The sequence below is a fragment of the Echinops telfairi genome, unplaced genomic scaffold, assembly GCF_000313985.2.
Source record: "Echinops telfairi isolate 266 unplaced genomic scaffold, ASM31398v2 ScPeMD7_70;HRSCAF=299, whole genome shotgun sequence".
In the NCBI taxonomy this organism is placed as follows: Eukaryota; Metazoa; Chordata; class Mammalia; order Afrosoricida; family Tenrecidae; genus Echinops; species Echinops telfairi.
Genome location: NW_022103968.1, coordinates 15,252,038 through 15,278,002, shown reverse-complemented (window position 1 = coordinate 15,278,002; position 25,965 = coordinate 15,252,038). Strand labels below are relative to the sequence as shown.

Below are 25,965 nucleotides of genomic sequence, written 5' to 3'. Positions count from 1 at the left end.
GTGGGGAGGCATTGGAGGGTTCTGAGCCAGGGGACTGTCTGAATTGCCGTAACCTGTTTGACACACACACACACTGCCAGCTGTGTGAATAGACCGGCCGGGGGAGCAGCCGTGGGCCGGAGGAGAGGTTGGGTCTAGGCTGTGGCGCCAGGGCGGAGCAGTGGGGCAGCCGAGTCGTTGGGCGCAGAGTGTGAGAGAAGAATGGTGGGTCACTGAAGGGGGGGGGATGGGTATCGGAGCTTGAATTCTGAGCGCCTGGTTTGCAGAAGGCTGCTGACGGCAGTGGAAGCTCACAGCGCATTTGCAGAGCCTACAGCGAATCCCCTCTGACCACAGTCCAGGGAGGTGAGCAGTTTGGACATGGCACCTGGCAAAGTCGATCATGGCCCAGGTCGTTAGGCTAGAATGTCACACGTGCCCATTTTGTCTCCTTTTGAATTTGTTCCAGATTTTTATGTTTTCTGCTTTCTTTTTGGTTGAGGTTTTACCTGCTGTCGGCTTGGTTTGCTCTGTTCTTTTGGCTTTGGTGTGTTTTTCTGTGTAGGACAACAGGATAGGCAAATCTATGGAGACAGGGCCTGGAGTGATAATATCCTGGGGGGCATGATGAGAGAGGTTGGGGGGAAAGGGAGAGCCAACAACAACAACGAGCAGAAGAAAGAAGACAATGTACAGCTCTTTTTAATAGGACTGAACTACTGAATTATATGACGGGAATTCTATGCCAGTAATACTATTTAAAAAAAATTAACGACTAAAAGAAAAAGGAAAAAGAATGGTGCCTACGTTTTTTTTGTTTTGTTTTTTGTTTTGCCAAAGCCAGGCCACCATCCTTCCTTCCTATGGCAAGTTTCCCCTAGTGCCCATGGTTGGCTGACAGCTTGCTAGCATTTTTCTTTCCCGTCCTTTCAGATGAATGCCATTCGCATCCAGAGACGAGTGAATGTGTCAGGACCAGGGCTTAAGGAAGGACTGGGGGCTCTCTGGGTGGTATGGCTCTGAGGGAGGGGTCCATGTTTCATTTCACACACATCTGCCTTGAGAGCCTCCAGGGGCTCCTGATATGGTCCTTGCCTTTGCCCCCAGTGGACACTGATGTTAGCGAAAGAGCCTGGGAGTTGGGGGTGGGGGGAGGACTTGCAGGGCAGGAGCTGGTGGTCTGCACGGAGGGGTGGTCAGGAGCCTTCTGGGTTTCTAACTTCTCAGTGGGCGGGCTGGGGGCAGGTGGGAGGAGCTGCAGGCGCTGGCCAGCGAGCCCCAGGAGCTGCACGTGCTGTTCGCTGAGCAGGTGGAGGACGCCACCAACGGCCTCTTCACCACCCTGGGCAGTGCCGCCATCTGCACCGTCGCACCGCCAGGTAAGGCCCTCCAGGCAGGGAGTGGGGTGTGGGAGGGAGCAGTGGGCACAGAAGCAAGAAGTCAGGAGGCGCCCGGGTAGAGAGACCATGGTGGCAGCTGGTGGCATGTCTTTGTGTGTGTGTCTCTGCCCAGTGTTGGGGTTTGGGACTTCCTCCTTGGGAGCCCTGTGCGGATGTGCCCATGGGGACGGTGGGACCCGGAGTCTAGCAGGGGGGCCCTGTGCTTGTTTCTGCTCGATGAGGGAAGGTACCAAGACACTCCCCTGGTCTCAGTGCAGGGCCATCGGGGAGGGGGAGGACCCGGGGCAAGGTCCTGCATTCTCAGGGTTCAGTCAGCACCCCTCCCCGAAGTGAGGGTGCCACCTGTTAATAGAAGACATACACAGCACACACGAGAGGTGGGTGCAAACGGGTCTTAAGGAACTCAGGTGCTTAGACCCTGGGTGGGTGCCCACTGAGGATTAGTGACTGCACCAGGAACCGCTGGAGGCTGGAGGTGTGACCCCATCTTCTTCCGGTGGTGGGCTGCACAGACTGCAGGATGGCACCCTACCCCTGTGAGCACAAGACGCTGGAGACAGTCAGCGAGCGCGACAGCAATGGCCTGTGCTGGAGAGGGTCGCCCCGGACCAATGGCGTGCTGGCCTCTCGCTGCCCCGTTCACAGGTGTGTCTGCAAGGCTGGGCACCCGAGAAGCCCCCTGGTGCCACCACACACTCCTGGGCCGTGGAGGGCAGCTGCTCCAGGTCATGTCACAGGAGCGAGTGACACGAGGCTGGGGGAGACCAGGCAGAAAGTGGGGTTCAGAGCGACTCAGTGTTAGCCCCGGGCCAGGGTGCCCAGAACACTCAGTGAGTGAGGAGGTGGGATGTGTTCATCCTGCAGTTTTATAAAAAGACCCTTGCATATTGGACACTCATGGCGGGAGCCCTGAGAGGGGGACCTCGTGGGCTCCAGCTCTGCCCCTGGGCCTGGAGCGTCAGAGCAGACAGACACCCGTGACCCTAATCTGCTCTCGGGATCACAGGAGGAGTCAGGCGACAAACAACTGAACGTATCAGAGCAGCTCCTGGAGGGTGGTGAGTGTTCAGGGGGCAGGAATGCAGGCATGGGGGTGCAGGGGTGGGTCGCTGGGGTGTGGTCTTAAAAAGCCAGGGAAGGCCTTGCAGAGAATTTGGTGGCTGAGCCCACACCTGGGGAGTGAGGGAGCGTGTTGGGTGCAGATCCAGTGGAGATCTGTGGACAGCAGCCACCCAGAACTCCAGTCCTAGGCTCTGGGCAGGGCGGGACAGGGTGCATCCCCACCAGCTTTCTCTGGGACTTGCGGTTTTATGAGCTCATTGGGATTCGGGGGAGAGGGGAGGCCGTCTCCTAATGAGCTGGCAGGGGCAGACTCTGTTCCAGCGATTCCTTGAGCTCTTCTTACCCCAGGAAGCCCCTGCCTTGGAGGCGAGCCCCACTCACCGCCCCAGGGGAGCATTCTGCGGTGGGCTTTTGTCAGACGAGGCCCTCTTGGGAGAGCGCTGCTGGCTGCAGGCCAGGCTTAGGCGAGGCTGTCCCTGGAGCTGCTGCCCACCCGGAGAGGCAGGCTTGCTGCCCTGCTGTGGCAGGGCCTGCCATGGGGGCTGGCCTGAGGGAGGAGGACATGGGTTTGGGGGTCAAGTGGTTGGCATCTGGATCCTAGTTCTGCTGCCTTCTGGGAGCGTGTGGGTTAAGCAGCCTACTTCAGACTTTAGAAACGATTTCCTACCAGTTGTATGGGGGTCACCAGCCCTGCAGGTAGCTGTGGATTTGAGATAACCGGGGGCTGACAGCCTGCTTCACGGAGGCCACCCATGGGCAGCGTCATCTGTCATCATAGTGGCTGCTGTCACCAGAGAACATCCGTGTTCAGACAGGCCTGTGCTTGGCACATCCCTTTGAGCAGTGGAGCTTGGCAGGAACACTTGCTGGGCAAACCAGGTAGAAAGAAGTCAGGCATTTGGGATGAGGAAGCGGCCACTCAGTTCCCTCCCCATCAGTCCAGAGGCCCCAGGAACTCAGCTGAAGGCTACAGCCACTTACGGCTTAGATGAGGGACCCGAGGACTTGAGAAGGACATGCTGCCAGGAGTCACGCAGACAGAGTCCAGTTGCTGGCTTCCCAGCGAGCCTCCCCACACCTCGCCATGCCAGCCCCAGGAATCGCTTGTGATAGAAAGCTGCTCCCACAGCTTGGGAGTTTCCCATGATGCCAAGCCTGTTGCCATCAAATCAATTCCAACTCAAGAGGATCCTTGAGGATGGAGTCAGGTGTGTTAGGCTGGGTTGTTAGAGAGACAAAGTCGGTTGACCCTCATATAGGTGTAAGAAAGAACTTTATGTCAAGAAGCAATCTCAGGTCAAGAAGGCATCCCAGCGCGGTCTAATCCAAGTCCGTGGGTCATTAGACTCACACGGCCCAAGGCCGCTGGCACAGAAGGGTGGAGCGGGAAGCTGGGAGATTGCAGTCAGGCCGGTGCAGAGTCACGTGGATCCAAGGGCGCTGGGAGCATGGCAGGGCTCTGACAGCTCCCAGGTTGGCTGCCAGGGTCAGAGGCTCACATGACACAGTTCCAGTAGACCGGAAGGTGAAAGAGCAGCGAGAGAGGGAGAGGAGGGGTCCCAAGTGGCTCGCTCTCTCTCAAAAAAAAAGGCTATACCTCCCAGGAGGCCTCATCAGACTGTGCCCTGATTGACAGGTTTGACTCCACCGTGCGCATGTGCAAGTTGACATCCCACCTGACCACCTCATGGGGCTTCCAAGGCTGTAACTCTCGGTGAGAGCAGATCACCAAGTCTTGTCTCGTGCAGAGCACCTCATGGGTTCTCACCCCCAAGCTCTCGGATAGCAGCTGAGCACTAACCCCTGTGCCCTCCTTTCTATTAGGACAGCGGGCCAAAGCTGGCTTCCCTTTCTCTCCCAGGTAGCTCTGTGCAGATAAAAGTTGGGATAGAATCACAAAAGGCTCCATCTCTGCAGGGACTTCTCTTGACCTGGTTCCCCACTGGCATCTTCCATGAGCTTCTGGTGATCCTAGACAGTGTCCTGGGCCTGGCCTCTCCTCGAGCCTGTGAGCCCCACCATAGTCTTCCCTTTGCAGAAAGAGGAGAGTGTACCTGAGCCATGCCGCCACCTGCTACAGGACCACCTGCCCAGGTACCATTGGCCTCTTGGATCTCTTCCTCTCTGGGGCTTGGGGTGGGCTTTGCAAAGGGGCAGTGACAGTCTTGGGGTAGAGGTGCCGGGGGTGGTGGTGTGTGTGGCAGGGTCAAGACGGGCACTGGGAAAGAGGGGCAGGGCACTGAATTCTATTTCCAAGGCAACAGAGGGTGCTCAACCCATACTCAAGCCTCGCTTGCTTAAAGTATTCTTCACTAAACATGGAGGTGGACTTGGGGATAGATGCCCCAGCCTGCACCCCTGGCATTGAGAATAGGCAGCGAGGGCTGTGGACTGAACAGTGAGCACATTGTGCTGAACATTCAGGGCGAGACCCCAAGTCTCAGTTCCCTCCTCTGTTTAATGGGTGTGATGCTTCCCTCTGTCTGGAATCCCAGGTCATCACAGGTCTCACACCTGGTGACAGCTCCGAACGTGGCTTGTCCACACTGTTGGGTAATGGCTCGCCTGCCCTGCTCCATGCCCAGGGTTCAGTGCTGCCCATTGACCTGAGGACAGCCACTGGTCAGAGAGTGTTGACTCCATCCTGAGTGTGTGTGCTGCTGCCACCACGGGCCAGGAGCTTCCCACGCAGCCAGGGTGACGGTGCCACCCTGGGGTCAGCCAGCCCAGGGGCAGCGGCAGTGGCAGTGGCAGTGGTATCTCTCCTCCCAAAGTTTCAACACCACTGGGCTCTGAAATGTCCTAGAAACTGAAAGCCGGGCTGTCCTGGCTCCTGTGAGCCAGAGCGGTGCTGCCTGGAGGCTGGCTCTGCTCTTCGGCTCCTTGCTGCCTTTGCCGATCTTCTGCTGCCTCCCCTGCAGAGAAGGCTCTGTATGGGACCTGCCTCTTGTGGCTGGGGTGACAGCACCCTGAGACAGTGTCCAGCAAGTCCTTTATGGGACCCCACGGCCAATATTGGAGCTCTTTGTCTATGTCCTCAATGCAGAAGGCACACGACCCTCTCTGCACAGCTCCTGGCATGCACTAGCTTCCCGGGTGAAGGCCTGGCTGCTGCTGCTGCTGCTGCTGCTAGTAGTGGTGAGGATCTGCGGGGCAGCAGACCAGGGCCAGAGCCAGCCTCAATCCTGACTGCCTGTGAAAGGCACACACTTGAACCTCGGCCATGCAACACCAACAATAGACATCAGTGTCTTTAAGCCAAAAGTCAGATGCCTCCAGCCCCAGTAATAACCACACTGGGCCCATCGCGGAGCTCTTGATCCCTGGCCTGCCTGCAGGATGCAGCCAGTCCCCCTCGGCCACTCCCCCGGCAGGGGGCGCAAACAGTACTTTTGCAGGTTCATATGTTGTGGTTTTTCAGGGCTCAGTTAGGCCTTGTGGGGTTTCTTTGAGCGCCGAGGTCAGAATGGCTGTGGTTTCCTGCGTCAAACAGCTGCTGTGAGTAGGCATGCCCCCACAGGGTGCACCTTGCCTCCCAAAGGAAATACGGTACTGCCTCTGATTGCAGTGTGGCGTGGGTTGACTTGTGTCCACCACCACCCCATCCCCCAAATCTGCGTTGTGACTACCTGTGGTTATAATCCCATGTGGGAATGAGTGGATTTTGCTATGGTCACAAGGCAGTGTTAGTATAGGGGGTGTATTAGATCAAATTCTCTGTAAAAGAGGGGGTGAAGCCAGTTCATTACCAAGGAGCCCAGGGTGCACAGGTGAAGAGAGACAGGACCTTCCCCCCGAGCTGGCAGGCAGGGCCACTCCTAGGGTCTCACTGTAGAGCTCACTGCCATCGAGCTGCTGCTGACTCATAGCAACCGTGTAGGACAGGGTAGAACTGCCCCTGTAGTTTCCAAGGCGGGAGCTCTATGAGAGTAGAAAGCCCCATCTTTCTCCTGAGGAGCAGCTGGTGGATTCGAACTGCAGACTTTATGGCTAACAGCCCAACTCATAACCACTATGCCACCAGGACTTCCCTGCTAGAGCCAGCACCCGGAATTCAGCCATCTAGACTCCTCTCAGCTGATCCATGGGAGAAAGATGGCTGTCTGCTCTGTAAAGACTGACACTCTTGGAAACCAACCCGTAGGGACAGGTCTCCTCCGCCCTAGGAGGAGGAGTCTCAGTCAAAGTGGACCCATGGCAGAGGGAGAGGGGAGATTCCTAATCTGTGAGAAACACATGGCTGTCCCCGGCAGCCACCCACTGTGGTGGTTCTCTCGGGGCAGCACGAGATAAGGGAGACGGAATGTGGGCTTGGCTTGGTGCTGAGCATGTTACAGGGGTGGATTCATGAGAGCCTCATCCGACTGGAATAAGCTCAGCGATGATTGCCCGTTTTCAGACGAGGATACAGAAGGTCAGAGAGGTCCCGTGATGCGGCCTGTCTCTCTGACTCCGCGGTCGGACGTCTTACCCTTCTGCTGCCCAGCCGCTGAGGCTGTGGTGCACATTCATGTGTCAGACTTAGTGAAGAAATGACCTCGAGGCTTAGGGACCCCCAGGCTAGGCCCAGAGGCTTCTAAGAACTTCCTCTGGGCCCCACACCAGCTCCTGACTCATGGGCACCCTTCTCAGCAGCCTCGGGTAACTACAGGCATTTGCTCCCAGTGTGAGCTGGTGTTATTGCCACATCCTGGGTGAGCTCTGTACTTCAGACTGTGGATCTCATCAAGCCACCACCGCACATCTGTGTGAGTTCCCTAATGCTGCTCTCACAGCTACTCAAGGACCAGAAATGTACTTCTCAGCGTCAAGGAGGCTCAGCATGAGAATTCAGAGCATGGTTCTTGGAGATGGGCTGCATTTGTCTATTTTCGCTTCTACAAAAATCCCGACCCAGAGTGACCCTGTAGAAATGTTTAGGACAGAGTGGAACTGCCCCATAGGGTTTCAAAGGCTGTCCCCTTTATGGAAGCAGACTGCCACCGCTTTTTGGCTCAGAGTGGCTGGTAGTGGGTTTGAACTCCCACCCTTTTGGTTAGCAGCAGAGTGCTTTAACCACTGTGACACCAGGGCTCGGGCTCCTTGTCAGCTTCTAGTAGCCAGCAATCTGTAGAGTGCCTGAGCTTGTAGACTTGGCCTCCTTCATTGGATAGCAGCGTCTGCACTCCTTTGTGACTGTGTGTCTGTCTATTCTGCTCTTTCTGTAACTTGGAAGTGATTAGGTTTAGGACCCATGCTACACTGTTACAGCTTCATGGACTGAATGTGTTACATTAGTAATCACCTTATGGAGGAGAGCTATTGCAGCTCGTTAGTTTATGTGCATGGATACAGACTTCTGCAGGGGACACAGTTCCAGTGTCCTTTAGCTGACCTGTTCCCGTCCATCTTTCATGTCCCTGTCAGCTAGTCCCCCTCTCTGCTACAGGTGGTGCATTTTCTAAGGGGGACCGCTGGGGAAGGAAAGGGCTGTAGGGCAGGCTGCCTCTCTGCTGACATGCTGGGCAGACCATGTGCATCTGTCCGGTAGGTCCTTGCGACTTTGAGCCCTGCCAGAACGGGGGCACGTGTGTTCCAGACGGTCTCAGCGAGTACCACTGCGTCTGCCCGCTGGCCTTCGGAGGAGAGGCCAACTGTGGTGAGTATGAATGGCTTCTGAGACTGACCATGGGGGAGTGGGTAGAGCACCCCTACCCCCACCCTCATGCTCTCTCTCCTCCCATGCTTCTGGCTACTGGCTAGAAACCAGCTGTTGAGTTTTTGAATGGCCTCATTTTCCAACGGGACCCTGCTGGAGTAGCGGTTCCACGTGGAGCCGCTAACCCCAAGATCAGCAGTTAGGATCACTCAGCTGCTCTGAGGAAGGAAGAGGAGACAGTCTGCTCCCATAGTCTGACATGCTGAGAAACCCCAGAGAGCAGTTCTACTCTGCCCTACAGGGTTCCTATGGGCCGGGGTCTACTCAACACCAGTGGGTATTGAGGTTCTTTCCAAATACACCACTGATCTGACCTTGCATGTGGCCTAACCTCTCAGTGTCCCAGGAGTTAATGATACAGGATAGGGAGGGGGCTGCTGGCCTGGTGCCTGAGCATCTCTGGGACCCGGTGTCCTGGGCAATCTTTTCTCCTTCTGTGGAGGAGAAACTAGAAAACTCAAACTCCTTTACTGCTAAGGTCTGACGATGACAATAGGTTTTTTTACTCCATGGGGGTGTCTGGTTGCTTTAAATAGGGTCATGTGTGTAAAATACGCAGCACACTTCTTTGACACCTCACTTCACTCGCTCACAGCCACTGAGTCTGTTCCAGTGTGTAGCTCCCTCCAGGACAGGGTAGAATTGCCCCTGTGGGTTCGAGCCTGTCACTGTGCATGGGAGCTGATACCTCATCTTTCTCCTGGGGAGCAGCTGGTGGGTTCAAACTGCCGACCTTGTTGTGAGCAGCCCAACTACACTTGAGTTTACTAGCTGCCCACTACACCATGACAGCTCCTGTTCTTGAACACACAGTCGGGGCTTATGAGAGCATACCTTTCAGAGATCCAAGGGGGGAAAAAAGACATCTCCACCCCTTTCTTCAAGGAGCCTGGCTATCCTAACGGGTAAGCATGTGGCTGCCAATGGAAAGGTTGGCAGTTCAAAGCCACCCAGTGGTTCTGGAGAAGTAAAATTTGGTGCTCTGCTCCTATAAAGATGGTAGCCAGGCAGGCCCCATGGGACAGTCGTACTCCTGCACGTGGGTCACTGTGAGTCTACGTGGACACCACAGCACCAACCAACAATCGCAACTAGCTTACAACTCGCAAAAATATTCATCCCAGACAGAGTCTAAGTCTGAAGGCAGAGCAGTCGTGCTTCTGAGAGCCACTGTAGGAGAATCTCTGCATGATTCTACAGGTTTCTTAAAAAGACAAGAAAAGCACTAACCACAAAGACAAAAGGTTAAGATAGGAAATAAATGTAAAAAAGAAGGGAGGGAGGCCTGGGAGAGACCTGTGGAGCCACCCACATTCCTGGACCCTTCCTTTCTCTGCCCTGCCCTCTTGTGGGGTGGGAGGTGTCCCTGCCCTGCGTGGGGCTGGGTGCCTCCGATGTGCCAAGGGCCACAGGTGACAGTGGCTGTCTCTGTGCCTGCCAGCCCCGAAGCTGAGCCTGGAATGCAGAATCGACATCCTCTTCTTGCTGGATGGCTCAGCGGGAACCACGCTAGCAGGCTTCCTGCGAGCCAAGGCCTTCGTGCGGCGGTTTGTGCAGGCAGCGCTGGACGAGGACTCACAGGCCCGTGTGGGCATGGCCCACTACAGCGGGGAGCTGCAGGTGGCCGTGCCGGTGGGCGAGTACCAGGACGTGCAGGCCCTGGTGCGGATCCTCGACGCCATCCCCTTCAGCGGGGGCCCCACGCGGACAGGCAGTGCCCTGCGGCAGGTGGCCGAGCGTGGCTTCGGGAGCGCCGCCAGGACGGGCCTGGACCGACCGCGCAGAGCCGTGGTCCTGCTCACCAGCGTGCCTGCCCAGGACGACGTGGCTGGCCTGGCGCACCTCGCCCAGGCGCGGGAGCTGCTGCTGCTGGGTGTGGGCAGCGCGGCAGTGCGCGCGGAGCTGGAGGTGATCACGGGCAGCACGCAGCACGTGCTGACCTACGCCGGCCCGCAGGACCTCTTTGACCAGATGCCCTCGCTCCAGCAGAAGCTGTGCAGCCAGCAGCGCCCAGGTACGATTTGGAGTGGGGTGGCCGCTCGGCGACAGCCAGGTCTGGGTGGCCTAGGCCTCTCCTCCCAGGGTCACTTAAGCACTGGTCACATGATGTGAGCCATTCATGAACGGGGTGGATCAAAGCACCTGCTGCAGGGTGCTTAGTGAAGAGTAAGATTAGCACATACACATTTAGTACAGCGTCTGCACCCTGGTGATCTTAGCGGTTGCTGTGTTGATTATTGATTGACTTGTGAATCACACCGCTGTGAACATGGGTGTGTAAGTACCAGCTTGACATGCTGATCGGTTTCGGTTCTTTAGACACGGAGGTAAGGTTAAGAGTGGAATCGCCGGGTCTTGTGCTGATTCCAAGTGTCACTTTTTGAGGTACCCCAGCCTCCATTGGGAAGCCATAGCGTGGATGCTGTGGATACTTCTAATCACTCCCCTTGGATAACTTAGGCCCATGGCTGCAGCTAGCTACAAGGGAGCCTGGGAAAGCGGGGCATTCACGGGAAGAGCTAGCATTCCAAGAGAGTGGGTTCTATGACTAAGGGGAGATGCGGAGAGGATGAGTGCTCCAGACAGATCTGGACTCTAGTGCAGCCCCACTCTACCCCTCGTGCCCTGCCCACGGAGGCCCGCTCTGTGTGCTCACAGGCTGCCAGACCCAGTCACTGGACCTGGTCTTCATGCTGGATGCCTCAGCCTCTGTCGGGCCTGAGAACTTCGCTCAGATGCAGAGCTTCGTGAGAAGCTGTGTCCTGCACTTTGACGTGAACCCCGACGTGACACAGGTGGGCCTGGTGGTGTATGGGAGCCAGGTCCAGACGGCCTTCGGCCTGGACATCCATCCCACTCAGGTTGCTGTGCTGCGGGCCATGAGTCAGGCCCCCTACCTGGGTGGGACGGGCTCAGCTGGCGTGGCCTTGCTGTATATCCACGACACGGTGATGACCATCCAGAGGGGCGCCCGGCCCGGGGTCCCTAAGGCCGTGGTGGTGGTCACCGGTGGGCGGGGAGCAGAGGACGCGGCCGTCCCTGCCCAGAAGCTGAGGAACAACGGCATCTCCGTGTTGGTCGTGGGCGTGGGACCCGTCCTGAGGGAGGCCTTGAGGAGGCTGGCCGGACCCCGGGACGCCCTGATCCACGTGGCAGCTTATGGGGACCTCAGGCACCACCAGGATGCGCTCATCGGCTGGCTGTGTGGAGGTGAGTGGGGGATCCGCACCCTGGGAGGCCACCTCCCTCCTCAGAAGGAGAGAGCAGTTGCTCATGCCTCTGGGGAACTTTCCACAGGCCCAGGTCCCCTGTTCAGCCCCACGTTCCCCCAGCCCTCTGCAGTAGGCATCACCATCTGCATGGAATGCTGAAGGTGCAGAGCATTTAGGTAACACTGTCTCCTCCCCAAACTTGAGAACTCACTTGCTCCTCTTAGCGCCCTCACAGATTCCAGGGAGCTAGTGGCAGGTGAGGCGGGAATGTAGCCAGGCCCACCTGACTCCCAAGGCCGCCTCCCCACCTTTTAGGAAGCCCTGGATGACAGTAACAGTCATGCGCTCCGCCGCCTACTGCGCATGCAGGAGATGGCTCCAAATGCATGTAGGGAAGGAATCGAGGAAGGAGTTGGGTCAGCCCCAGCTAGTGAGATGCAGCCCCAGTCGGGTTGTTGCTTATGGGCCCAGGTGTGCAGGCCACCTACTCCAATAGCCGTGCGTCTGGTCTGGACTTGGGCAGAGCCAGGGCTCTTGGGGGCTGGGCCAGGCCAGACCTGGCAGGCATGTTCTCTGTTGCAGAAGCCAAGCGGCCAGTCAACCTCTGCAAGCCCAACCCGTGCATGAATGAGGGTGCCTGCGTCCTGCAGAGCGGCAGCTACCGCTGCGCATGCCGCGATGGCTGGGAGGGCCCCCACTGCGGGAACCGTAAGTGGGGTCCCTGCTGTGTGTGTGTGTGAGCTGCAAGTGGAAGCTTGAGTCCTGCCAAGCTGAGGCAGGTTCTTGGGCAGTTGCTTCAGTGGAAGGCGGGGTCTATGGAGTGTCGGTTTCGCCCCGGGCCTGACTCCAGGTGCTGGGGAGCAGCAATGCCCAGTCAGCAGACCTGCCCTCTCAGACCTCACCTGGCAGGGGCAGCAGACAAGACGCAGGGAAGTCAGCTGTGAGGATTACATGGTGCCCTGGGGGCTCCTGAGAATCCAGGGGACCAGCAGGCACAGGGACATGTGGGTGGGGCTAGTTTGAGATAAGGTGGCTAGGGATGGAGGGTGACGTGGGGTGAGCGGGTGGTGAGGTTGAACAGGAGTGGGGGGGGTGCAGGCAGGTGGGGGTGAGCCAGGGTACTGGAGGAGAAGAGTATTGGAAGTGGAGAGAAGAGCAGGTAGCCCAAGGGAGACAAGGCAGATGGTGATGTGAGTCAAGCCAGCAGGCAGGTTCTACTGCACGGAGCCCAGCGAGGCCCCTGAAAGGGCCGCAGTATAGGAGCGGCAGGTCTGACTGGCCCTTCTTGGGTCACCATGTGGGGAACACAGTCCAGAGCACAGGCCAGAAAGGAGTTGAAGCTTCCCCGGTGAGAGGGGCTGAGTGGGTTGTTGACACATGGCTGGGGTCAGCTTTGCAGACAAAGTGTGGAGGAGGGGAAGCAGCGTCAGCCCTGGATCTAAGGACCGGGTCTTGGCGCCTGGGGAAACCAAGAGTTTGCCAGCAACCAGAGGATGACCCCAGGTGGAGCGTTGGGCAGAGGCGAGCTTGCTGAGGGTAGACCTTGAGTCTGGTGTCTGTGATGCAGGAGTTTCTCTAGGTCGTGGAGGGGTTAGGGGGTGAGATTCGGAAACCACCCCCCACCCAAATTTTGTCACCAAGTCCATTCCGTCTGATGGCGACGTATATGTGAACCGGTCACGGACCTGGTTGAACTGACCGTCCTCCCCTCAAGAATCAACCACCAAACCCATTGCTGATTCCGACTCACAGTGACCTTTTAGGGCAGTGGAACTGCCCTCTAGGGTTTCCAAGGTGGTAAATCTTTACAGAAGTAGGCTGCCTCATCTTTCTCCCACGGAGCAGCTAGGGGACTCGAAGTGCCCGCCTTGTGGTTAGCAGTCAAGCACTTAACCCACTGGGCCACCCGGGCAGGGACTGCTCACTGGCTGGGGAAAGCACGCAGCCTGGGTGTCCTCCAAGTTTCCTTCTTTCCCAAGGGCTTCTACGAGGAGATTCTCCCAGGACCTGGGGCTCCCACCAGGGACCCATTGGAAGGCAGCAGCTGCGCCCGGAGCACTGAACCACCGCCAATCCTCGAGGGAGCATTCCATCTCGGGGCCTCTCCGTCCACTCCTGCTCCATCCAAGACCCTCGTGCCATGGCTCCTCCAGGAAGAAATGGCGCCCCAACCACGGGCCGTGCTTCTTAGGGACAGCCGGTGTCACCCACCAAGGACGCCTGTGACCCTCTCTCTGTATGTAAAATATTTATTTTCTGTACCTCGTTTGGGCTGCTTCCAGCTCAGGGTGTGGGCTGAAACCTACCTCCTGAGGAGAAGCCAAAGATCTCAGAGACCCCTGCGAAAAGGAGGCGGCCTCCTTGGGGCACATGTTGTCTGCACACGTGTTCTGGAGTTCTAGGGCCAGTTGCATGCTGGGGCCACGGAGGCACTGGCATTTTAGGAGATAAAGTGGAGTAGTTGTGAAAGAGAAAAAAAAGGACATTTCCTTGTAGTTGAAAAGGGGCCTTTTGGCATTGGCGAGAGTTGGTGCTCTTCTGCCTGTGTGTAGAAGACAGAGACCCCAGGCTGGACGCGGGCCTGTTAGTGTTTGATTGGGGGTGGGGGGAAAGGGCTTAGGGTGCAAATGGCCTGGGGTGAGGAGGGACATGGAAAATCCATGGGGAATCTGACGGTCTCTTGAAGGGTGTTCTTTATTTAGGAAAGGTTAACTGCAGTGCATTTGTGGAATGATTTCTGGTCTCTGGAGCCAGGTGGAGTTAGAATTCTTAAATGCAACAAAGGAAAAATAAGACCAAGAAACCTGCTGGGGTTTTGCTTCCTTAAGCTGTCTGGGCTTCTGGATGAGGTGCTGCGTAGGTTGGAGAACGCCTTCAGAGACGCTGTTGGGGTTTCACTGGCATGGGTGCCCTCATACAGCAAAGAGGCCCATCCGGGACTGTTTCCTCGCAGGTCACCTCCGCAGGATCGAGGGCTGGGTTCTTCCCTTCCCACCTGGTGGTGGTTTGCCTTCTCAGCGGAAACCTTGCACGGTGCTCTGATGTAGAGGCAGAGGCTTAATCCTAGCTTTGATTAGATGTATAATCTTATCTACAAAAGCTCAAATGATGTTAATTGAAATGCCACTTCGCTTTGAGAACCTCCAGGGTCGCCTCTGCAGGAAAGATGCTCGGAGCAGTATTGCCTGGAGTTATAGGAGAGGTTGGGGGGCCGGGCTAGAGTCCAAGGTGCTGAGTCCCTGTAAGCAGCTGCGTTCAAGGGCTTTTCATTCCTCTTAGGACCCTGTCTTTTGCAGACAGATAGGGAGCCCTGGTGGGGTAGAGCTTACTGGTTAGGCTGTTCGCTGGGAGTAGAGCAGTTTGAAGCCATCAGGTGCTTCACGGGAGAAAGGGGAGGCTTTTGCTCCCAGAAAGAGTTAGTCCGGGAAACCTACGTGGGTGGTTCTTCCCTGCAGGGCATGAGTCAGAACTGACTTGATGGCAGAGAGTTTGGTTTTGCAGGTGATGCAGGAACACGGGGAACTCCTGAGCTCTAAATACATGGCCTCTCGTATTGGCATTGTGTAGGGGCTTAGCACGATTTTGCACTGTGTGCTCAGTGGCTGCCCCATTGGAAGTGCTTGGACTTGAAAATGTCATGGATCTCTAGGCTTAATGGTCTTTGTAAAAGACTGGTCAGGCTCCAGCAGCATCCTCATCACAGTGGAGGGCGTATGGAAGCTACTGCTTTCACACCCGTTACCGTGAGTGACGTCAGGTGTGAGCATGCATATTGTCCTGCTTTAAACAGGAGCATTTAGAAACCAAGGGAGTTTTGTCTGCCCCTTCCGACGTTTTCTATGCCTTTCTCCTTCTCAACTCGTGCTGGGGGTGGGTTTGAGGACCTCCAGAAGGTGGTTTTTGAAAGCGTGGTGATAGCAGGGGTCCACCTGCTGCTTGATGCTGTTTTCTGTAGATGATTTCACGGGGTCAGGATACTGCCTTCTCTTCCTAGATGATGAGGGGGTGCCTGCCCCATCAGAGAGGTTGTAGAAAAATGAAACTTTTGATGTCTCATTATCTTGTCTTCCATGACCATGTTTCCGAGTGCTGAACCACCTGGGCAAACCTTGGGTAACTCATTTTGGCAGTGTGTGCATTGTTGAGTAGACTGCTGAGGTTTTTTGTGGTTTTTAAAATCTCTGTCCCAAAATAACATCTGGCTCCTGTTTATCAGCTTTGGTGTGTTAGAGCCATGCTGGCTTTATAAAAATGGAAGTCCCGTAATTCCTTAAACTGCTGTATTCATAGTATGTTGTACCTGAAAATCATCTTGTCAGTGTCTACAGCCAAGTCTTTTTGCTGCCGCTATTTAAATACTGCTGTTGCCTTTTTATTGCATCCAGTGAAGCCCGTTTTTGGAGTTTGTCAAAATAAATGCTTCCACGTATGTGGATGAGGTGTCTAACTCCCATGAGCTCTGATTTTCAATGGCTCGTACATGTTGACTCCCTGAAGGTGTTGTCTTTGAATGACTTAAAGCTAACCCCAAGGTCAGAGGCTCAAACCCGACCAGCTGCTCTGGGGGACAAAGTCCAGGCTTTCTTTCACTGCCTGTAAAGAGTTAATCTGGGAAACCCACATGGGCACTTCTACCCTATCCGATAGGATTGCTCCGAGTTGGCAGTGAGCTTGGTTTTCTTGTGTCTGTCAAGATTCCATGAAATAACAGGAAAATCCGAACGACAAGTGAAATTTTATTTATAAAAATCTGACGAAAGAAATGTCCTGGGATTAGAAAGACAGTGATACTCCAAATGACCTTTCTTTCTCAGAGAACTTTCCCAGACGCGAGGCAGAGGCGACAGATAAAATGTTTCAACTCGTGTTAAACACACAACCTCGCCAAGCACACCAAGGATTAAGAGTGTGACATTAAGTTACCTCTTCCCTTCCAACGGCCGGGCCACCAGGCATGGATCTGTAAACACAGGGTACTTGCTTTCTATGACAATATAAAAAGGTAAATCTCCAGCCAAGTTTTTCACTCTAAGTTCCACTTTTCTATATCATACAGCATCACTTAATATCTAAAAGTAATCGATTGAGACCTGTCTTAGGATTCCACCCCCCCCACACACAAAAAAGTTACTGATAGAGTTGGGACAGGGATCTCAAAGTTCTCTTCTGCTACCGGTTTTCAAGAAGTCTGTTGTAGATGGTCCCCGCGGGCCTGCAGAGTGGAGACAGTCCATCCCTCAATGCGGCTACATTTGGGGGCGAGACGATGGCTCGGAGGTCTAGGTGTTCTCTGTCCATGGAGCCACCTGGCCTGTGGACACGAGGGCCCCCACTACCTTCTCTTCCACCAGGCCTGCAGAAGCTGTCGCTCTGTGACTTCAGAGATAGACACAAAGTCATTGTTCTTGTGTTAGTGCCCCTGGTGCTGAGAAGGGGCCGGGTCTCTTCTTGGCCAAAGCTCTCCACTTGTACATAGCACCCTGGTTTCATGTTCTTCTGAACAGAGGCCCCTTTCAGAGAGGTGCTGTTGTAACAAAGCCTTTCAGGAAGCAGGATTGTCACGGAGGTCGGGGTGGATGCAATAGTCCAGAGATGAAGCTTGTCTCCTAGCTGGCTCCTTTCTTCTCCCATTCCTAGCGTTCCGTGCAAATACCCACGGCCCCACAAAGAGAAAGAACGTTACTCCTCCGTGTGTGCATGGTTTACATTTTGAAGGCATCTAAAGGCTGCCACACTCATATGTGTATGTATATAGGTATAGGTCGCTTAACATCCATAGCATGTTCTGTGAGATGGGGTGTTTCGTGGTTTGGGTGTTGTTGTGTAAACACCTGTGTCCCTGGCCCAGGGTCCTCTGTGCTACGCTTGGCCAGGTCCCACCCAGCTGCCACCGCCCTCTCAGGTAGGCCAGCTTACCTGTGAGAACCTGCCTGGAGAGGGCACGGTGCAGGCTGAGGATACCTGAGCCAGGGCACATACCTTTCCATCAGCACCCTACAGGACCACACCAAGGAAAACACGGGTTCTAGGCTTTGCCAAGCCGAGGGGGACTGGGTTTAGGAGTTTGGGCCTGGGTCTCCATTGCCGCAGACTAGGTGAGGGTCTGGAGTCCTGGTACTCAGACACCTGGGTGCCTGGCCCACAGACATATATGTGGTCGGATGTTAAGCGATGCATACCTGTACATATACACACATTTTAAGCATAGAAGCGTCTAGGAACAGAGATGGCAAATACATTTTGATTCCTTTGCCAAGCCCACTTGACCCTGTGCAGAGCACCTATCAGGAGATTCCGAGGCTGTGGCACAGTGTGCTCTAAGCGACTAGTGATGTCTGCCACGGCATTGACGGAGACATTGCAGCTCATATGCCACCCAGTTCCACCCAGGATTTCAGAGTTAATCGGTGTGGGTGCCTCCACACACCTCCAGCAGGATGGAAAGAAGACACAGAGCTTGCCAAAAACACAGGCAGCTTCAGGCATGTTCTTGAATGTACAAATAAGTGAAGGATTAATAGCACTCTCCACATAGCCTGCAGGGGTTCCATTATAGGACGGTTCCTGGCTCAGCTCTTGGCTGGCAGGGCAACCCTTGACAAATCACGTCAATGTTGGAATTTGTTTCTGGAGATACAGTGGCAGAGTCCTTTAGAATCACCGACTTTCTGAATAGAAAGCTAAACGCCACAATCTGCCCCTGGAGCCAGGTGACCAAAGGGGCAGGGTTGAGAAGGTCACTTGAACCAGGTGGTAAGGTAAGGCTGCTGACTGTCCCTGTGGCACTCCACCCCCACCCCCACCTTGGTGACACCCGAACGCCTGAGTGTGTGCTTACCTTGGCTTTCTGGAGGACCGTGCCTTTGCCGGCAGCCATGACAGAAAGAGGCCTGTTCTTGAGCGCGGTGGCCGCGTTGACGGGGGTACAGTCGAGGACGGGGGTCAGGGTGGCAGCTTTGGGCTATAGTCACAGGAGAGGAAGGGCTGAGTTCAAGTGGGGGTGGGGGACTCACGCCCTCTCCCCACTGTGTGGCCCCCACACTCACTCGGGGGCTCCCGCTGTCCAGGTGCGTGGTGTCCACAGCAGTGCCCAGAGTCACAGGCCCCGCCTCGGCCTTCTTGAGGTTGTCCTTCACCTCCACCATGGTGAGCTCCACGTCCACTCGCCTGCGCTCCTCCACCCGGCACTCCTCGTCGATGTCCCTCAGCTGCTGCTCCAGGCTGGCCAGGGCGGCTTTGTCTGTGGAAGGGACGGAGAGGCTCAGGCAGGGAGGAGACAGCCCCCAACCCTGGGCTGTGTGTGCTCGTGCTCTGCAGAGGCTGCAGGCGGACGGTCTACCTTCACACCTGCTCATCATGGTAAAACCAGAGCAGACCCAAGGTCTGTACAAACAAAGGTGGCCAGGAGAGGGACAGGTGAGAAACAGCAAGTCCTTCCGGGCGCCTGTGGGTAGGGACCCACCATCCTGGAGCGGGTCAAGCGATGGTGGCCACGTGATGTGGAAAGATAAAAACACTGTTCACAGTCAGCGGTCAGATCTTAGAGATGCTGAAAGGGGGCTCACTTGTCGAGAGACGACACTATAGTGGAAATCCTCTTGCCTAGGAGGGGCTTCTAGGTCGGAAGAAAGGGCTGGGGACCCTGACCACCTTTCTTAGAGCCCCAGCTCGGTGCTTGTGAGCCGAGAAGAGCTTCGGATGTGATTCATCAGCCTCCCCGGCGGCCACGCCCTCATGCCTACTGTGCAATGACGGGCAACATCCCAGACCACCTACCCTGGAAAACCAGCCCCCACCCCCACCATCCTGTCAACTGACTTGGAGATCCCCTACAACAGAATTGGGCCAAAGGGGTGTTCAAGGTTGTAAGTCTTTGTGAAAGTGGAGCGGCTGGTAGATTTGAACTCCTGACCCACTGCTGCCGGGGCTCCTTCGCTCACCACCCGTGGGCACAGACAGGAGGTGAGTGGTTGCCTAGGGATAGGAGAATCGCCCATGGACTTTCTTCCTGGGCTGACAAACTGGTTCTAAAGTCCTTGGCGGTGATGGGTGTTGAACGTTGAGCCACTTCACAGCCGCGGAATGTGTTGTAGACTTCAGGTGCGTCATTCGAAGGGTAGGTGAGTCAGATCCTAGTAACGTTCATGTAAGAGCAAGGTCTGGACCCCCCTCTTTTCGCCTGGTGCACTTAGGGTTGTAACTCTGCAATTGACGTTATTACCCAAGTAGGAAACGCTACTCTCGAAAAGCCCACTTGAATTCTGGGGAAAGGTGTACTAGAGCGAGATGTGGGAGGAGGAGGCCCTAGAGAGGAATCCAGAAGGATTCAGATCGCTATACAAGCGTCAAAAGCCGTAAAGACTGGCAATGAATGTGGAGTATGCAACAGAGAGAACCCAGGACTCCTCTCAGCTGACCCAGGAGCTGATGGGTCAATGAAAGGACCCTTGGTGGCATGGAGGTTCTCAGGTGGGCTGCTCACCACAAGGTCAGCAGTTCAAACCCACCGGCCTCTCTGCAGGAGGAAGAGGAGGCTTTCTACTCCCACAAAGAGTTACAGTCTCAGAAACCCACAGGGGAAGGTCTACTCGGTCCTGTTGGGTCTCTGTGAGTTGGAACTGATGTGTTTTAACTTAAGGCAAATGTATGTTTTGGGTCTTTTAAAAACTTTTAAAAAATAAGGTCCTCATCCTGTTGCTGTTCCGTTGGGTCGAGGAGGTCTCCGTACAAGATGCCACGGAGCTGAGCCTCAGGTGGGGCGGCTGCTCACCTGTACACTTGGACAGCGTCTCTTTCAGCTCCCTTCTCTCTCTCCGCAGCTGAGCCAGGTGTCCCCGGATTTCCTCCTTCCTCTTCTCCAGCCTCTCCTTTTCCTCTGTGTACCGCCTCACTTCCGCCTCCGTCCTGGTCTTGCCCAGTTTGATTTCTGTAGATGCAGGGTGGGAGAGAGGGTCACCAGGTCAGCTGGGGGCACCCCTCAAGGGCTCTGCCCTCCCCATTTCCTGTCTCTGCGCCTGCCTTTCCGATGGACCAGAAACTGCAACTACTGCTCCCGGGGCCAGAGAGGGAAGCTGGGCCCCACCTTTGCTGAGCGGCCTTGGGCAAGTGTCCCTTGGCCTTTATAGAGGACAGGCACCTGCACTAGCCCCCCGCAGCCTGTCCTTCCCTGGGGGGCTGGCCCCGGCGGGGGGCAGGGCCACCGTGTCGGGGAAGGAGATCTGCTGTTCCATCTGGATCTTGACGGTGGTGCCCCTCGGGCAAGGCTCCTCAGGCTCCGGGCTCTCCTGCTGCCTCTGCATCATGGGGACAGAGGGGACACTCAGCTGGCCGGCCAGAGGGCTGGAAGGGGGCCCAGCCTGCACCCAGGGGACAGCCTGTACCTGCTCCTCACGCGGCTCTGCAGCCATCTCTGGGAGCTCGTCTGGGACCGGCCCTGGGTCCGCAGGAAGGGCCTTGGCCAGGTTGTCCAGTTGGGGCACGGCCTGGACTTGGCCGCCAGTGGGGCTGTGGAGGAACGACTTGATGGGCGTGAGGTCCAGGTAGACTCGGTCAGACTCACTGGTACCTGGACCATCCACTCCGGTGGAGCTGCCCTCCTCGAGGGGGTTCACCTGTGGGAAGGTGGAGGGGGGCATGAGTGTGAGACGGGCCTTCCCTTGGCAATCAGGGCTGCAGAGGGGCCACTCCTGCTGGGCTGGAGTTAGATAGGAGACTCAGGCTTGCTAGACCCTGTCAAGAGCAGCACCGCCCAATGAAGTGGGGCTCCAGGGAACGAGGTCAACCCTGGACCGCAGCAGAGGGCCCTTTCGGTGACAGAGGCTGACAGGACAAGGACAGATTGGCTGCAAAGTCTAACGATGTCACCAGTGCCATCTTGCCGCCCCACTCCCCCACCCCCAAAGCAGTGCTAGCTACACAAATCCCCAAACTAGGCAGGAGTGGGCCTGCACAGAGGGGCCGGAAGGTAAGCTCAGCACCCACCCCGCTTAGGGACCGTGAGGGTGACTGGGGTGGAGGCAGGTTGGAGGACAGGGCCGCAGGGCGGGCAGCGGCCTTACCGCTGCCGTCAGCTTGGACGAGACCACATCGTCATAGAGCTCCTCCTGTTGGCCCGGCTGGGGCAGCCCGTCGATGTACGCGTTGGGCTCCGAGAACTTCCTCTGCATCAGGCTGCAGGACCCAGCACGCAGTCAGGAGAGGCCAGCTTGGAACCCGACCCTCCCTCCACCTTCAAGCCAGTTCATTTACTGGGAGAACAGCCCCCCACTTCTTCATAGACCTCTGGGGGCCCGGTTTCTCTTCCAGAAATTAAAAACTCTCGCCCCATCTCTTAGGTAGCCTCCTCTGCCCAACTCTCCTCCCTCTACCACCACCACCCCCTCTGGTCTCACAGCAGCTGGGCGCCATGCCCCCCCCCCCGAGAAAACAGCTCCCCTTTGGCGGCTTGGCCAGCTTCCGTCTCCCTCACCAGGAGCAAGCACTGCCCCCTGGGAGAGCAAGCATGCCCACCACCCACTCTGAGGGTGCACTGGGACAGTGAGGGACCGATGGGAAAGTGGAGACCGGTGAGAGGGAGGAGGGGGCCAGCTGGGCCACGCTGAGGGCCACTCCTCGCCTTGGGGACACGGGCTGTGACCGAGGAGAGTGTGCAAGCCGGCGGAAGGCAGGTGTGGGCCCCCACACTCACAACAGAGAGTTTTTGGCAGCCGTCACGATGCAGGAGACCCGGTCAGCATCCACGTAGTCATAGGTGAAGTCTTCGGGGTCAGTCTTGGAGCCCGACTCTGAGAGCAGGAGGCCCAGCCAGTGGCCCATTTCCTCAGAAGACTTGGCCTGTGGCAGAGCCCACGAGTGGGATGGGTCAGCTGAGAGGGCCCAGCTTCTCCCACTCCCACCCCACCCCACTGGCTCCATTCCCACTTCCCACCACCAGGGGCATCTTGACCCCGCCTGTGACACTGGACTCTAGCCCGTATCTCAACCGTGCCGCTTCACAGAGACCCTGTCGGACAGAGGAGGAGGGCCCCTGTGCGTAAATCTCAATGGGAGTAGAAAGCCTCATCTTTCTCCGGCAGAACGGCTGGCGTTTTTGAACTGTGGCCCCTGTGCCTAGCAGCCCAGGGCATAACTCCCACCACGCCACGGGGGTGCCTGTTTCTAGAAAACTGCCTGGCCTGGGTCCCTGCGAAGAAACGAAATTCAAATGAACTTTAGTTTTCACAGTTTCGAGAACGTCATGATGTCTTCCATATCAGACCAGGTGATCCAGCGCTGACGTTCAGAACGAAGTCTCCCGCTCCCCACCCCTCCCAAAAAGGAACAACTGAAGCCAAACAAGTGCACCGGGAACTTCTAAAAGACCAGCCTTGTCTGGGAGAGAAGGCTGGGCTACTGTCAAGAGAAGACCCTGCTCCGCCCAGAGGTAACGGGCTTGACTGTACCGGCCTCTTTTCCCGACCTGTCAATACAGCTGTCTGTGGCACCCCTACTTTTAACCACCACATGTCTGGGTGGGGTAATCTGCATGATTTCCTAGCTAGGCCTGGGGGTCCGTTTGTTGCCACCCATCTGTCCAGCTGGAGGAAGCTTCTCAAGATGGGAACCAGAGCCTGCTGCCCTCCCGTGGGGCATGCTGCTGCCAGCACGTAGGATGGAGTGCAAACCTCGCCCTTTCCACAGGGTGCGGGCTTCCCACGCAGGTTCACCGCACCCTCCACTCTCTCCCACCGCCGCCGCATCCCTATTCAGGATGTGACTGGGAAATTGGTGAAGACATCTCACCCTCGCACGCACGAGAACATAAGTTCTCGTAGAGGGCTGGGATGGATTTGTCTCACTCAACGCAGCATCATATTTAAGTAGCCGGTGAAGACGGATGGACGCAAGCTAGCCCAGGGCCTGAAGCCATTGTGAGGCCACTCTCTCAGCCACCAGAGGGCAGCCCTGGAGCATAACGTGGATGCAGACCCCTGGCCAAAGTAAACTGGCACGGAAACGTGTGTGGTTGTGTGTGTGTGTAGCTTGCATAAGATAGCCCTGGTGGTTTAGTGGTTATGAATTGAGCTTCGATCCGCAAAGGCCAGCAGTTTGAAACCACCACGCCACTTCATGGGAGAAAGACAAGCCTCGCTACTCCTGTCGAGAGGTACTGTTTTGGAAATTCACCAGGGGGGTGGGGGCAGTTCTACCCCGTCCTATAGGCTCGCTATGGCTTGGCATCTACTCAGTGGCAGCGAGTTTACGTTTGGAGCTCACTCGAGGCTCCATCCCATCCCAGCACCGTTCGCTGTGCAAGGCGGCCGAAAATGTCACATCATCTAAGCTCTAAAAGACTCCCAACCGCCCGAGTCTTATCTGCAGGGCACGGAGGCCTCTGGGGAGGTACAAGCCAAGCAAGGTCCTCAGACCCACCAGCACCCCTCCAGTCCCAGGGGCAGAAAGAGCTCATCGCACATCATCTAAAACAAGAGCAGGGCACCCCAGGGGGCCTGCAAACCGTCCGGGCCGGATAGGATAAAATCTGCAGCATGCTGTGACCCTCCCTGGACTGTCGTCCCCCAGCCTTCTGGGGACAGCCGTGAGCCTCCGCCCCTAGGGTCCCTCCGGCCCACCGTACCTCCAGCTTGACCAGCTCCTCCCCATTGTGGAGGATGCGGAAAGAATAGAGGTGGTCCGGGCTGGGGTCTGGGACCACCTCGCAGCCCAGCAGGCAGATGGGCTGCTGGGCAGCCTTGCTCCTGTTCCGGTCTTGGTAGAAGTGCAGGTGGCTGTCCTTGATGGAACACCAGCGTGGTCTCCGCTGCCTGTTGACCAGGACGTTCAGGTAACCTGGGGGCAGGGTGGGGGAGCAGGCAGCTGCAGGAGGGCTCAGCAGCCCAGGATGTTCAGGCCAGCACCCCGGGGGGCTGGGGGGCTGGCTTGAGGGCAAGGAGGTCCAAAGAAGTGAGGGGGTCTCCAATTAGAGAGGATCCAGAGGGTGTATGGGGCAGGGATCCCCAACTCTAGGCCTCATGCTCCCGACAGCAGCTCAGCCCCACCCCAGGCTCCTTGCTATGGACCCCCCACCCCCCAAGACTCTTTCCTCTCTGTCGCCTGCTGTCCCAGCCTCTGTTGCTCAGGCACCTCCCTGTCCTGCCTCTTTTAGCACACTTAGTTCCTGTCCCCGTGTGTACACACCCCCACCCCCAGTGAGGGCATAGGGGCTTCTTTCTCCACCGCATATCTTCTGCCTGATCCCCTCCAGGGCCCAGGTCTGTATCCCGAGCCCCTTCCGAGGGCCCCCTCCCTGCATGCTGGGCAGCGTCACCCACATCATGTCACCCTGCAAGGTGGGAAGACAGTCAGGGAGCAGCTGAGAGATGCTGGTGCTTCCAGGACCCCCCTGGGCGGGCAGCGTCGGGCCAGAGACACCTCCAGTCTGCTGCTGCTCATCTGACCCAGGGACTCCGGAAGGAGCAGAGACATGGGCTAAATGCACTTCATGAGCAGGAGGGGGAGACCCGAGATCAGACTGGAATGGCTTCTAGGCCCTCGGGAGTGGCAGCTCTGAGGCCCAGGACCTGGGTCCAGCCACTAACTCCAGGGCATTTTCTGGCAAAGGCCTTCTCTCCTGGCCTCAGTTTCCTGAAGTGTAACAGGAGGGCAGCAGGGATGACCTCTTGGTATGGACTCCAGATGCCAGCACCCATGTACACCCTGGAAACTTGCCACGTGACCTTAGTGTGGGTTCCCATCTCAGAACCTCAGCGCCTCCCTCCCAATGTACCATCCCAGCCTGCCCATCAAACCACCCTTCCCACCGAGCCTCCTCTGCCCACAGAGCAGGAAGGGGGCCTCTGTGCTGAGTTTATAGCCAGCAGGATGGCACAGGCTGTACACAGGGCATAAAGGCATTGCCCCGACCCTGACTTCCAAGGCTGTGCCCTCCATCTGCCTGGTCCTCTTCCCCCTGGTGGCTGGCACTGCCAGCCAGCCCCCCAGCAGTACTGCTCAGAGGCACAGAGCTGTTTCAAAGGCCCGTAGAACATCAGTCCATTAGCCTTTACTTCCCCCAAGCCCAGGCATGGCAGGAGAGCCTAATAAGGCACACAGCCATGGGCCGTGAGGAGACACTGGCCCAGGGGGCCCCTGGAGAAGCTAAAAGCAAGACCAAGGCCCCCTCGTGCCTGGTCGCCTGACCTCATCAGCCTGCTGCACTTACTGGACGTCTCCAGGGCCTGCCCAGTGGGCTCCAGTGAGGTGGACTTCTTCCTGCCCAGGCTCATCAGGTTGCTCAGTCTGAGGCCAGCAGAGTATTTCTTCTTGACTGTCAGGAGGAGGGGAAGACCAGTCAGGATTCCACGGACCCACCGGGCCTCGCTGGAAGATTTGTTCCCACTGCACCTGCCCCGACATTCAGGCACACACCCCATGTCTGCCCCCCACCCTGGCTTCTACAGGCCACCCTACAGGGACACACGAGAGACACTGCTCTCTGGACCATGCAAACACCTGCACATCTTTACTCGGTTCCCAAGGGGGCTGGCAAACGAGATGCAGTAAAGGAAGGTCCTTATCCCTAGAATTTGGTGACATGTCTGCTCAGTGTGGCCACGTCTCCCTCGTGCCTGGCTCT

The 25,965-nt window shown here is 56.8% G+C and overlaps 2 protein-coding genes across 2 annotated transcripts in view; one reads left to right on the top strand and one right to left on the bottom strand.

The window, feature by feature from the left end:
* The window catches only part of VWA2 (von Willebrand factor A domain containing 2), a 43,369-nt gene extending 29,815 nt beyond the window's left edge, over window positions 1–13,554 (top strand). The window contains exons 7-14 of the mRNA XM_045291485.1: window positions 1,225–1,358; window positions 1,892–2,024; window positions 4,480–4,535; window positions 7,972–8,079; window positions 9,581–10,153; window positions 10,798–11,349; window positions 11,934–12,059; window positions 13,331–13,554. Of these exons, the coding sequence (XP_045147420.1) occupies window positions 1,225–1,358; window positions 1,892–2,024; window positions 4,480–4,535; window positions 7,972–8,079; window positions 9,581–10,153; window positions 10,798–11,349; window positions 11,934–12,059; window positions 13,331–13,413 (1,765 nt within the window). The 3' untranslated portion in view covers window positions 13,414–13,554. The remainder of the gene's footprint in view (window positions 1–1,224; window positions 1,359–1,891; window positions 2,025–4,479; window positions 4,536–7,971; window positions 8,080–9,580; window positions 10,154–10,797; window positions 11,350–11,933; window positions 12,060–13,330) is intronic.
* A 2,513-nt stretch (window positions 13,555–16,067) lies between these two features.
* AFAP1L2 (actin filament associated protein 1 like 2) overlaps window positions 16,068–25,965 on the bottom strand; it is a 110,977-nt gene continuing 101,079 nt past the window's right edge. The window contains exons 10-22 of the mRNA XM_045291310.1: window positions 25,924–25,946; window positions 25,842–25,871; window positions 25,552–25,651; window positions 23,968–24,179; window positions 22,039–22,184; window positions 21,410–21,521; window positions 20,732–20,962; window positions 20,488–20,644; window positions 20,122–20,277; window positions 18,398–18,591; window positions 18,190–18,312; window positions 17,268–17,345; window positions 16,068–16,984 (exon numbers count right to left, since the gene is read on the bottom strand). Coding sequence (XP_045147245.1) covers window positions 16,958–16,984; window positions 17,268–17,345; window positions 18,190–18,312; window positions 18,398–18,591; window positions 20,122–20,277; window positions 20,488–20,644; window positions 20,732–20,962; window positions 21,410–21,521; window positions 22,039–22,184; window positions 23,968–24,179; window positions 25,552–25,651; window positions 25,842–25,871; window positions 25,924–25,946 — 1,589 coding nt within the window. The 3' untranslated portion in view covers window positions 16,068–16,957. The remainder of the gene's footprint in view (window positions 16,985–17,267; window positions 17,346–18,189; window positions 18,313–18,397; window positions 18,592–20,121; window positions 20,278–20,487; window positions 20,645–20,731; window positions 20,963–21,409; window positions 21,522–22,038; window positions 22,185–23,967; window positions 24,180–25,551; window positions 25,652–25,841; window positions 25,872–25,923; window positions 25,947–25,965) is intronic.